We start from the raw sequence: 10,790 nt of genomic DNA on the forward strand, positions 1-10,790 counted from the left end.
TCAGAAAAAGGAAATTTGGGGCCGTCCCAATGGGGCTTCGGGTCCTGACTAACACACCGGGCCACGGGAAAGAGAGTTTGGGGCAAAAAGTGCAGATTTGGGGCAGAATAAAAAACCCAGGTTTGGGGAAATGTGAATGGGGGGGGGGGGGCATTTTGGGGGCAGGACTGCAGGAATGCGGGACAGATGTGAGGAAGGGGACGCAGGGATGGGGGATATGGGGACACAAGGGGACTTGTGGGGACGTGGGGACGCAGCGCAGCCTTTCACACAGCATTGAAGTATGAAGACTTGATGGTGACATTGAGGCGTTTCATTGCATCTATGTGCAGAAGTGTGAAACGTGCAAGACAGCATCTCCCCCTTTATTGGAAATCAAACACAGAGATGAAGTCAACAAGTCAACAAACCTTTTTTTTTTTTTTTTTAATTAGAAAATAGCTTTAATTCAAATTTTTAACCCCAACTGATGTTTATTGATAAATACTAGAATTTAATGGAGCTTAACGTGCCAAGATGGAATGGAACTGGGGGAAACTCAGTGGAATTTGTGGAAAACTCCATGAAAGGACACTTGTTTGGTCGGTGAGCTCCGCTCTGCTCTGGTTCTGTCAACAGAAGTCTGAGAGATACCAGGGGAAAACACAGAGCATTCACAGAAAGTGCAAAAACCACAATGAAAGTGGTGGAAAACTCGATGGAACCGGGGGAAAAGTCGGCGACACAGGGGAACAAGAGCAGGGATGGCTCCCAGCACTGCAGAGCGGTGCAGCACAGCGTGGGACGCCTCCGTCAGGGCCGCGTCCTTCGCCACCAGCTCTCCCATTTCCTTTCCCCCGCAGTATGACCCAACCTGGCCCTTTCTACTGGAAAAAATAAAAAATAAAAAAAAACACGGAGGTTTCCCCTGATCCAGAAGAGCTGCGGGTTGGAGGGAAAACCAACCTTCCCCTTCCCTACCCCCCACCTCCCTCCTCCCCTTCCCCAATTCCCCTCACTTCCCCATTTCTTTCCCCTTTTCTTCCTTCTCCCTTCCCTCCTTTTTATCTCTCCTTCCCCCTTTTCTCTGCCCTCCCCTTTTCTTTTTCCCCTCCTCTTGCAACCCCATTCCTTTTCCTTTCCCCTTCTCTCCCTTCCCCTTTTTCTCCCCCTCTGTATTTCCCCTTTTCCAAACCTCTTTCCCTCCCCTTCTCCCTTCCCCTCCCCTCCTCCTCTCCCCTCCTCTCCTTCCTTCCCCTCCCCTCTTCTCCCCCCCCTCCCCTTTCCCTTCCATTTGTCCTCTCCCATTCTCACTTTTTCTTCTCATTCTTCTTCCCTTTTCCTGCTCCCTCCCCCTTTCTCTGGGAAGGGAAGGTCCTGAAAGGTCACAGAACCGTGGCAGAACAGAAGGTCCGAAGGCTCCGCCCCCCTCCGTAGCCCCCATCCCCCTGACCCGCGGTGTCGCCGTACCCCTCTATACCCCATCACACCCCCATGCCGCCCATAGCCCCAAACCTCCATTATATCCCATACCCCCTCCCACCCCCATATCCCCACCCCCACCGCGGACGGCCGCACAGCGCGGCGCATTCCTATGACGTCACACCCCGCATGGGTGACCATGGCAACGCCGGCGCCGAGAGCTGCAAAGAGCTCATCTCGCGAGAGCTCCGCCAGGTGAGCGCCTTACGACGGCTCGTCTCGCGAGAACTCGCGTGCCGCCCCAGCTGCGCGCTTCCGGTTTCGTCAGCGCGCGGCCATGCGGCTGCGGGTGGCGGCCGGCAGCCCGGCGGCGCTGAAGGTGGTGGCGGCCGCTCGATGCGCCGCCGCTCCGGTACAGCTCTGCTGGGCCGAGCCCGGAGGTGAGGCCTTCCCCCGGGGCCGCGTTGGGGGGCGAGGGGGCCGGCGAGGCCTCCCCCGGGCCGCTCGGCCTCCGCGGTCCCCCCCCCCGACGGGCGCTCCGTCCCGCAGAGCCGCCGCCGTCCCCGCTGTGTCCCCCGTGGGCCCCCGCCCTGCAGCTGGAGAGCGGCGCGGTGCTCTTCTCCCCCAACGCCATCTGTCAGTGAGTGCGGGGCCGGCCGTCCGCCCCCCCCCCCCCCCCCCCCGCACCCCGCCGTTCCCTCTCTCCGTCCCTCTGTCCCGCAGGTATTTCTTCCTGCGGCGCGGCCAGCAGCCCACCGACCTGACCGCCCAATGGCTGGAGTGGGAGGCCACCGAGTTGCAGGTGGGGGCCGGGCGGCGGGGCGGGGCGGGGCGGGGCGGTGGCCGCCGTGCGACCCGGCCGTGACTCCCCGTCTGCCCGCAGCCCGCCGCTCTGGCGGCCCTGTATGCCCGCCTGGTGCACGGCAGGACGGGCGCGGAGGCGGCGGCGGCGCTGGGAGGAGCGCTGGGCCACATCGAGAGGAGCTTGGCTGGGAGAGGCACGGCGTACCTGGCCGGGGTGAGCGGGGCTGATCCCATGCGTTTGCGGGGAATGCAGCGTGGGGCCGGGGCCGCCTCGGGGCACAGCTCCGCTCCTTCGTGCTGCAGGAGGCTGAGTCGGTGGCGGACGTGGTGGTGTGGGGCACGCTGTTCCCTGTGCTCCGAGATGAAGCTGTGCCTGTGGGTAAGAGCTGGGTGAGGCCGCTCCTCCTCTGCACTCCCCGGCATCCTGGAGGGCTGCTGGGCTGGGAGCTGCGGCGCTGTGGGATCGCGGGTCCCGCTTTCTCTCTTCTACAGGATTTTACGGGGGAGGGCGTGAACCGGGTGTCTGTGGATTGCCATCGTGCTGCTTTGTGTCACCCCTTTCCCTGACAGCTGAGCCGCTGCAGAGCTGGTTCCGGAGCATGACGCTCTCGGAGGCGTGCAGGAACGCTGCCGACACCGTGCTGCTGCCGCAGCGCCTGCAGGAATTCACGGCCTGCCTGCAGAAGCTGCCCCCGCCGCGGCCACCGCCGGACACGGCCACAGGCAGTGAGGTGTGGGCCTGGTGTGGGAGCACTGTGCGCATCCCCTCCCCTCAGTCCCTCCTCCATTGTTCAGCCATCCCCCCTGCAGGAGGACGACATATCGGAGCAGGCGCTGACGGAGGAGGACGTGGCAGCAGCTGTGGATGCCTGGAGTCGCGGTGCTGCTGCGCTGCCCAAACCCTGGAGGCCTCTGAAACCCGTGTGAGTGCCGCTGTGGGGCTGGGGGGGGGACCCACAGAATCACCGAGGTTGGAAAAGATCTTCAAGATCATTCAGTCCAACCATCCACCCATCACCAATAGTTCTCCCTAAACCGTGTCCCTCAACACAAAGTCCAAACGTTCCTTGAACAGCTCCAGGGTCGGTGACTCCACACCTCCCTGTGCAGCCCATTCCACTGCCTCACCACTCTTTCAGACAAGTAGTATTTCCTAACGTCCAGCCTAGATCTCCCCGGGTGCAGCTTGAAGCCATTCCCCCTAGTTCTATCACCAGTTACACGAGAGAAGAGGCTGACCCCCAGCTCAGTACGACCTCCCTTCAGGTAGTTATGGAGAGCAATGAAGGTCTGCCCTGAGCCTCCTCTTCTCTGATCCCAGCTCTTCAGCCGCTCCTCATAAGGTCTGTGCTCCAGAGCCCTCACCAGCTTTGTTGCCCTTCTTTGAACCCTCTCCAGGGCTTCAATGTCTTTCCTGTAGTGAGGGGCCCAAAACTGGACACAGTGCTCGAGGTGCGGCCTCACCAGAGCTGAGTACAGGGGGACAATCACTGCCCTGTTCCTGCTGCCAGCACCATCCCTGATGCAAGCTAGGAGGCCATCAGCCTTCTTGACCACCTGGGCACACTGCTGGCTTGTGTTCAGCCGAGCATCAGTCAACACCCCCAGGTCCATTTGCTCTACGCAGTCTTCCAGCCACTCTGCCCCAAGCCTGTAGCGTTGCCTGGGGTTGTTGCAGCCAAAGTGCAGGACCCGGCATTTGACCTTGCTGAACCTCATCCCATTGGCTTCAGCCCAGCTCTCCAGCCTGTCCAGATCCCTCTGTAGGGCCTCGCTGCCCCCAGGCAGATCCACACTTCCAGCCAGCTTGGTGTCATCTGCAAACTTACTGAGGGTGCACTCGATGCCCTCATCCAGGTCATCAGTAAAGATATTGAAGAGCACAGGCCCCAGCACCGACCCCTGGGGAGCACCGCTGGTGTCCGGTCACCAGCTGCATTTCGCTCCATTCACCACCGCTGTCTGGGTACCGCTCTTCCAGCCAGTTCCTTATCCAGCCAAGAGCGGCTTCTGCAGGAGAATGCTGTGGGAGACAGCGTCAAAGGCCTTGCTGAAGTCTGATAGATAGACTACACCAGCAGCCTTTCCCCTGTACTGGACGGGTCACTAGATCGTAGAAGATCAGATCGCTCGAGCAGGACCTGCCCGTGCTGGGTAGGTTGTCCCCCCTTGCGCAGCGCGGTCTGAAGGGCTCCGTGTGGCGCAGGTTGCCGGTGGAGGGCATGAGGAACGTGCTGATCACCAGCGCCCTGCCCTACGTCAACAACGTGCCGCACCTGGGCAACATCATCGGCTGCGTCCTCAGCGCCGACGCCTTCGCCAGGTGAGGGGGTTTGGGGTGGGGGTGAGACGGGGCGGCCCAGCGCCGTGCCCCAACCCGCAGCCGCCTGCAGGTACTGCCGCCTGCGGAACTGGAACACGCTGTACGTGTGCGGCACCGACGAGTACGGCACGGCCACCGAGACCAAGGCGGTGGAGGAGGGGCTGACGCCGCGGCAGATCTGTGACAAATACCACGCCGTGCACGCCGACATCTACCGCTGGTTCGACATCTCCTTCGACTGCTTCGGCCGCACCACCACGCCGCAGCAGACCGCGTGAGCACCGCCTGGGGGGCAGCCCGGGCCCTGCAGCTCCTCGTCGCTGTCTTCTCACTCCTTTCTCTGCCCGTAGGATTTTTTAGGGGGGGCGGCTCGGGGCTTTCCGGCACCCCCTGATCACTACCACCTCGCTCCTCTGTCTTTTGTCCTGCAGGATTTTATGCTGGTGGGGACAGCTTGGGGCTCTCTGGCACCGTTGGGTTGCCATCATTTCACTCCTTTCACTTTTTCCCCATTGGATTTTCTGCGGGGTGGCTCTCCAGCACCCCTGACTGCTGCCACCTCGTTCCTTTTTCTCTGCTCCCACAAGGATTTTCTTGGCGGTGGGGGCAGCCTGGGGCTCTCGGGCACTGCCACGTTTCCACTGCTTCACTCCTTTTTCTCTCCTCCCATAGGACTCGCTGTGAGAAGGGCTCTCAGGCGCCCTCTGACTGCCCCCACCTCATTCCTTTTCTCCTGCAGCATTTCCCAGGCTGTGGGGGGATGGCCTGGGGCTCTCCAGCACCCCCTGATTGCTGCTGTCTTGTTTCTCTTCTCATGCAGGGGGGGATGCACCCAGGGCTTTCTGGCACAGCGAGATTGCTGCTGCTATTGCTCCTCTCTCTCTTCTCCTGTAGGGTTTTCTGTGGGGAGCTCACAAGCACCCCGTTTGCCACCACCTCACTCCTTTCTGTCCTTGCCCAGCATTTCTGGGTGGGCGGGGATCAGCCCGGGGCTCTCAGCACCCCCAGCTGGCACCACCTCACTCCTTCCTGTCGTCCCGCAGCATTTCACAGGACATCTTCCAGCGCCTGCAGGCCCGTGGCTTCGTGCTGCAGGACACGGTGCAGCAGCTGCACTGCGCCGGCTGCCAGCGCTTCCTGGCCGACCGCTTTGTGGAGGGCATCTGTCCCTTCTGCGCCTACCAGGAGGCGCGCGGCGATCAGTGCGACAAATGCGGCAAGCTCATCAACGCCGTGGAGCTGAAGGTGAGATGAAGGGGAGCGGAAGGAGAGTGGGGCACTGCTGCTCTGCCCACAGCCTGCTGTTGTGCTGGGCAGTGTCTGAACCGTGCTTCTCTGGCAGACTCCTCGCTGCAAGCTGTGCGGTGGCAGCCCTGCGGTGCGGCCCACCCGGCATCTCTTCCTTGACCTCCCCAAGGTGGGTGTTACCCCCCCGGGAGCTGAGGGGGCAGAGCTGCCCCCCGTGCTTCGCTCATTACTGCATGCTGCCTGCAGCTGGAGGAGCGGCTGCAGCCGTGGCTGGAGAACTGCTGGGCCACGGGGAACTGGACGGCCAACGCCCGCTACATCACGCGCTCCTGGATCCGTGATGGGCTGCGGCCACGCTGCATCACACGGGACCTGCAGTGGGGCACACCTGTGCCTCTGGATGGCTTCCGGGACAAGGTGGGTGCTGCCAGGGCAAGGTGGGTGCCAGCAGGCAGCTCGGCCGTAGGCTCCGGTCCCGGTCCATCCCAGCTCACGTAGGGAGCACTGAGCACATCTTCCCCCCATCCCATGCAGGTGTTCTACGTGTGGTTCGACGCTCCCATCGGGTATCTGTCCATCACTGCCAACTACACGGAGCACTGGGAGCGCTGGTGGAAGAACCCGCAGCAGGTGGGGGGCAGAGTGGGGGGGCTGGGTGGGGGTGGGGGGCTTTGCTGACACCGCATCCCTCTCAGGTGGAGCTGTACAACTTCATGGCCAAGGACAACGTGCCTTTCCACAGCGTTGTGTTCCCCTGCTCGCTGCTGGGCGCTGATGACAATTACACGCTGGTGAACCACCTCATTGCCACAGGTGCTGGGGGGGAGTCGGGGCCCTGGGGGGAGGCGCGGGGGGTTCCCATGTCTGGTGTGGGGCTGGGACTGTTCTGTGGGGCCGTGACCAGGAGCTGTGAGCGCTCTGTGGGGCTGTGACCAGGGCCAATGAGCACTATGGGGCTGTGATGGCTCCGTGGTTCCATGATGGTTCTGTGGGGCTGTGACTTGTGTGGTTGCTGCGACTGTTCCGTGGGGCCACTCTATGGGGCTGTGGTCACTCTGGTTGTTGTGCCCATTCTATGGGGCTGCGACTGCTCTGTGGGGCTGTGACCAAGGGCCACGGCCACTCCATGGGGCCGCAACCATATTGTGGGACCGTGACTGCGCCGTGGGACCATAACCAGGGGCTCTGACCGCTCCGTGGGGCCGTTCCCTGCCTCCCCCCGCAGAGTACCTGAACTACGAGGATGGGAAGTTCTCCAAGAGCCGTGGCGTGGGGGTGTTTGGGGACATGGCCAAGGACACGGGCATCGCAGCCGATGTCTGGCGCTTCTACCTGCTGTACGTGCGGCCCGAGGGCCAGGACAGCGCCTTCTCCTGGGGCGACCTCATGCTGAAGAACAACTCGGAGCTGCTGAACAACCTGGGCAACTTCATCAACAGGTGGGGGGCAGCCAGGGGGGGCCGAGCGCCTGTCCCTGGGCCGCATTCACACCCGTCCGTCTGTCCCTCTGTCCGCAGGGCCGGGATGTTTGTCTGCAAGTTCTTCGGCAGTGTGGTGCCCCCCATGGCGCTGACCCTGGATGACCATCGGCTCTTGGCTCGCGTCACCGCGGAGCTGCGGCAGTACCACCGGCTGCTGGAGAGGGTCCGGTGTGTGGCTGCGGGGCTCAGGATGGGAGGGGGGTGGGCGCACCCCCAGCAACCACTGACCCCTTCTGTCTGTCCATCCGTCTGCCCCATCCCCCCCCAGCATCCGCGACGCTCTGCGCTGCGTCCTCAACATCTCCCGCCACGGCAACCAATACATCCAGGTGAACGAGCCCTGGAAGCGCATCAAGGGCGGCGAGGAGGACAGGTAAAGGGGGAGGAAGTGCATAGTGGGGGGGGAATGTGGGGCCGGGACTCGGCACCCACGTGAGCCTCGTGTCCCGCAGGCAGCGTGCCGGCACCGTGACCGGCGTGGCGGTGAACGTGGCGGCGCTGCTGGCCGTCTTGGTGCAGCCCTACATGCCGGCCGTCGGCGCGGCCATCCAGGCACAGCTCTGCCTGCCCCCGGAGTGCTCGGTGCTCAGCCACGTCTTCACCTGCACGCTGCCCCCCGGCCACCGCGTGGGCACGGTATGGGGGCAGCACGGGGGTGGGGGGGGCGGGGGGGCTCACAGTGCTCAGCCTGCTTCTTGTTGGCCCCAGGTGAGTCCGCTCTTCCAAAAGCTGGAGAGTGAGCGCATCGACGCCCTCCGCAAGCGCTTCGGGGGGGGGCAGGTGAGTGGGGGCTGTTTAGCCATGGCTCCTCCTCCTCCTCCTGCCTCTCGTTTCCCCTCCCAGCCCCACAGCACCTCCTCGTCTCGGTTTCTCTTTCTTACCCACCCTTCTTCCCCAGCCCAAAGGCCCCCAGTAGTGCTGCTCTGCATTGAGGCACCTCCTCCTCCCTCAGCCTCTCCCAGTCCTCCTTCCCACCCCTCCCGCCCCAAGCCCCTCCCGGTTGCATTAATTCATCCACCTTGGTGCTTCTTCATTCCCGTCATTGCACCTCTTTGTCCTTCTGTCTTTTGTTTCCCCTCCTTCCTCAGACCCCCACCCCAGCAATGCTCCTCCGCCGCAGCATCTCCCCCCTCTGCCTTTCCTGGTTCTTTTTCCCCAGCCCCAGACCCCTCAAAGTTCTCCCCTGCCTCTTCTGTTTCTCTTCTTCCTCACGCCTCCAGCCCTGGGCTCCCCCAGTAGTGCTCATCCACCACGGCACCATCATCACACAGCACAGAACGCAGACACGTCTTTCTCTTTCTCTCTCCCATTCCTCAGGCAAAACCCCCCAACCCCCCCACGCAGTCAGACCCTCCCTCAGTGCCAGGCACGGCTCCCACTGACCCCAGCCGCATCCAGGAGCTGACAGAGCAGGTGGCCGAGCAGGTGAGTGCAGGGGGGGAAGCACCCCCACCACCCCCAAAACGCCCCCAGCCCTCACCGCTCTCTGTCCCAGGGCGACTGCGTGCGGCGGCTGAAGGCGAGCGGGGCGGACAGGGCGCGCATCGACAGCGAGGTGGGGAAACTGCTGGCCCTGAAACGGGAGCTGGCGCTGGCTCAGAACGCGAGCCCCGACAGCAAAGGGAAGAAGTAACACAGCGGGACCGCGCCGTGCCACGCGTGTAATAAAACCCAAATGCCGTACAGCGGTGCTGGAAGCCATCGTCCTTTCGCGGGGCCGCCCCACCCCGGCCCTCTAAGCGCGGCGCAGGCTGAGGACGCGCTCGATGAGGGCTGCCCGCACGCGCTGCACCTCGGCGCTCAGCCGCCCGACCTCGGCCCGGAGCCGCTCGTTGTGCGCCCTCAGCTGCCGCAGCCGCTGCTCGCTCTGCTGCTCCCCCACCGCGCGCTTCCGTTTCGCCCCGCGCCCCGCGGGCCGCGTTTCTGCCTCGCCGGGGGGGTTCCGGTGGGGCTGGGGGGCCTCGGGAGCCGCGTCGTCCGCTCCCAGGAGCTGCAGCAGCTCCGCGCTCAGCGTCTCGTCCAGCTCGCAGCACGCCGGCTCCCCCGCGGCCCACGGCGGGGCCGGCTCTTCTTCCTGCGGGGACGCACGGGGGAAGCGGTGACGGGGCTCCGTCCGTCCGCCCCGCTCCCGAAGAGCCCCGCGCTGCTCACCTGCCGCGCCCCCCCGGGGCCGGGGGGCTCGAGGGGCTCCGCTGCCATCAGCAGCTCCTGCAGCTCCTGCAGCTCCAGGAACCACGCGGGCGGCTCGTCGGAGGGCGGCTCCCCGGCGGCCGCCATCGGTCAGTGGGAATCCCGGGATGTTGGGACGCAGCGATGGGGGGGAGAGAAGCAGAACGGAGCTGTGCCCCCCCCGCTACCCGCAGCTCTCACGTGTGCTGCCCTACGAGGACGCTCTTCCTTCTGGATGCCTGCGGGGCAGCAGTGGGGTCACACGAGCCGGGCGGGTCCCCAACCGCGGCACAGAGCGGGGGGTCCCGGAGCGCCCCGAGAAACCCCCCCGATAGCCCACCCAACGGGAGTCCAACCCCGGACACCTCCCTTTCCCCCGGAGCCTCCCGCCCCGGAAACCCCCTCACAGGAGCCCCCCCCCCCAGGACCCCACCCCTTTGGAGCGCCTCTCCCCCTCAGGAAGACCCCCGCTCCGGAGCCCCACCACAGAAACCTCCCCCCCCCCGGAGTCCAACCCCGGAGGCCCCACCCCCGAAGGAAAATCCCCCGTGACACCCCCGGAGCTCCCCCCCATACCTTCCTGCCCGGTCCCGGCTCCCCGCAGCCCGGCTCCTCCCGCTGCGCTCCGCTCATCATCCCTCGCATCGTCCGCCGCCGTTCAGCCGCTTCTGCACCGCCCCCTCCGCCGCGCTCTCCTTTTATAACCTTCGCCCGACACGACGCTACGTCAGCTTCGGCCAATCAGCGCCCCGTCGTGTAATGACGTCACGGAGAAGTGAGCCAATGAGAGCGGAGGGGCGGGGAGAACGGAAGGGTGATGCAAGGGTCGGCAAGCGCGGGCCTCCCCGCCGGCAGGGGGCGCTGCTCCGAACGCCGCCCCGCATGGGTGAGGGGGGGATGCGCTCCGTCTGGGGCTCCTGTGAGGTCAGAGCCCACCGCCCCGCACCGCAGCCACCCGTGAGCACCGCCCCAACCCCCCCCAGACCTCCCTCCGCCCCCCTGAGCAGAGTTTGCGTGAGCGCTCATCTGTGTACCGCAATGCGTGGGGTTTGAGCGACACCCCGTGTGTCCATTTGGGGCTGGGGTTCTGGTTGGGGTTGGGGTTCTGGTTGGGGTTGGGGTTGGGGTTCTGGTTATGAATGTGACATAATTGATGCAGAATTTTTTTTAATTGTTTAAAAAGGGGAAGCATTGCTCAAAGCTTGCTGAAGGTAAGGGGGCTGGGATCCCAGGCAAAGTAAGTGATGGAGTGTGGGTAGGAGAAACACAAGGAAGGGCTGAGAACGCAGCACCAAGAGATGCAGAATAAAGCCGGGAGCTGAGCCGGTTCTCACTAATCATTGCCCCCTCGAATTTGAAGGTAG

General features: G+C 64.0%; 2 protein-coding genes across 5 annotated transcripts; one reads left to right on the forward strand and one right to left on the reverse strand.

The window, feature by feature from the left end:
• The first annotated feature begins 1,682 nt into the window (after nt 1-1,682).
• Nucleotides 1,683-8,940, forward strand: MARS1 (methionyl-tRNA synthetase 1). 4 transcript variants are annotated; one of them, XM_085212145.1, is made up of 21 exons: nt 1,683-1,841; nt 1,951-2,041; nt 2,125-2,203; nt 2,285-2,419; nt 2,509-2,584; nt 2,698-2,936; nt 3,016-3,128; nt 4,412-4,528; nt 4,599-4,802; nt 5,572-5,773; nt 5,871-5,945; nt 6,023-6,193; nt 6,311-6,406; nt 6,472-6,589; nt 7,002-7,215; nt 7,294-7,425; nt 7,526-7,630; nt 7,710-7,893; nt 7,966-8,037; nt 8,575-8,682; nt 8,731-8,940. In XM_085212145.1, exons 1-21 carry the CDS (start codon nt 1,739-1,741, stop codon nt 8,920-8,922), a joined length of 2,826 nt encoding a protein of 941 aa, XP_085068271.1. In that variant the 5' UTR covers nt 1,683-1,738; the 3' UTR covers nt 8,923-8,940. The 4 variants fall into 4 exon arrangements, with proteins under 4 accessions (XP_085068271.1, XP_085068272.1, XP_085068273.1 ...); XM_085212146.1 differs by having other exon boundaries at nt 8,753-8,940; XM_085212147.1 differs by having other exon boundaries at nt 2,776-2,936.
• Nucleotides 8,906-10,137, reverse strand: DDIT3 (DNA damage inducible transcript 3). Its single transcript, XM_085212154.1, has 3 exons — nt 10,003-10,137; nt 9,409-9,665; nt 8,906-9,331 (listed from the first exon to the last, which is right to left on the reverse strand). Exons 2-3 carry the CDS (start codon nt 9,532-9,534, stop codon nt 8,993-8,995), a joined length of 465 nt encoding a protein of 154 aa, XP_085068280.1. The 5' UTR covers nt 9,535-9,665; nt 10,003-10,137; the 3' UTR covers nt 8,906-8,992.
• Nucleotides 10,138-10,790: the final 653 nt, after the last annotated feature.

This window comes from Meleagris gallopavo, chromosome 31 (assembly GCF_905368555.1).
Source record: "Meleagris gallopavo chromosome 31, MGAL_WU_HG_1.1, whole genome shotgun sequence".
Taxonomy (NCBI): domain Eukaryota; kingdom Metazoa; phylum Chordata; class Aves; order Galliformes; family Phasianidae; genus Meleagris; species Meleagris gallopavo.

Excerpts from the sequence above, each read along its gene's own strand:
- MARS1 (XM_085212145.1), top strand. The coding sequence starts at position 1,739 with ATGCGGCTGCGGGTGGCGGCCGGCAGCCCGGCGGCGCTGAAGGTGGTG. Across the intron at positions 2,042-2,124 it reads TCCCCCAACGCCATCTGTCA|GTATTTCTTCCTGCGGCGCG; the intron begins GTGAGTGCGGGG and ends TCTGTCCCGCAG. Across the intron at positions 5,774-5,870 it reads TCAACGCCGTGGAGCTGAAG|ACTCCTCGCTGCAAGCTGTG; the intron begins GTGAGATGAAGG and ends CTTCTCTGGCAG.
- DDIT3 (XM_085212154.1), bottom strand. The coding sequence starts at position 9,534 with ATGGCGGCCGCCGGGGAGCCGCCCTCCGACGAGCCGCCCGCGTGGTTC. Across the intron at positions 9,332-9,408 it reads GCCCCGGGGGGGCGCGGCAG|GAAGAAGAGCCGGCCCCGCC; the intron begins GTGAGCAGCGCG and ends GCGTCCCCGCAG.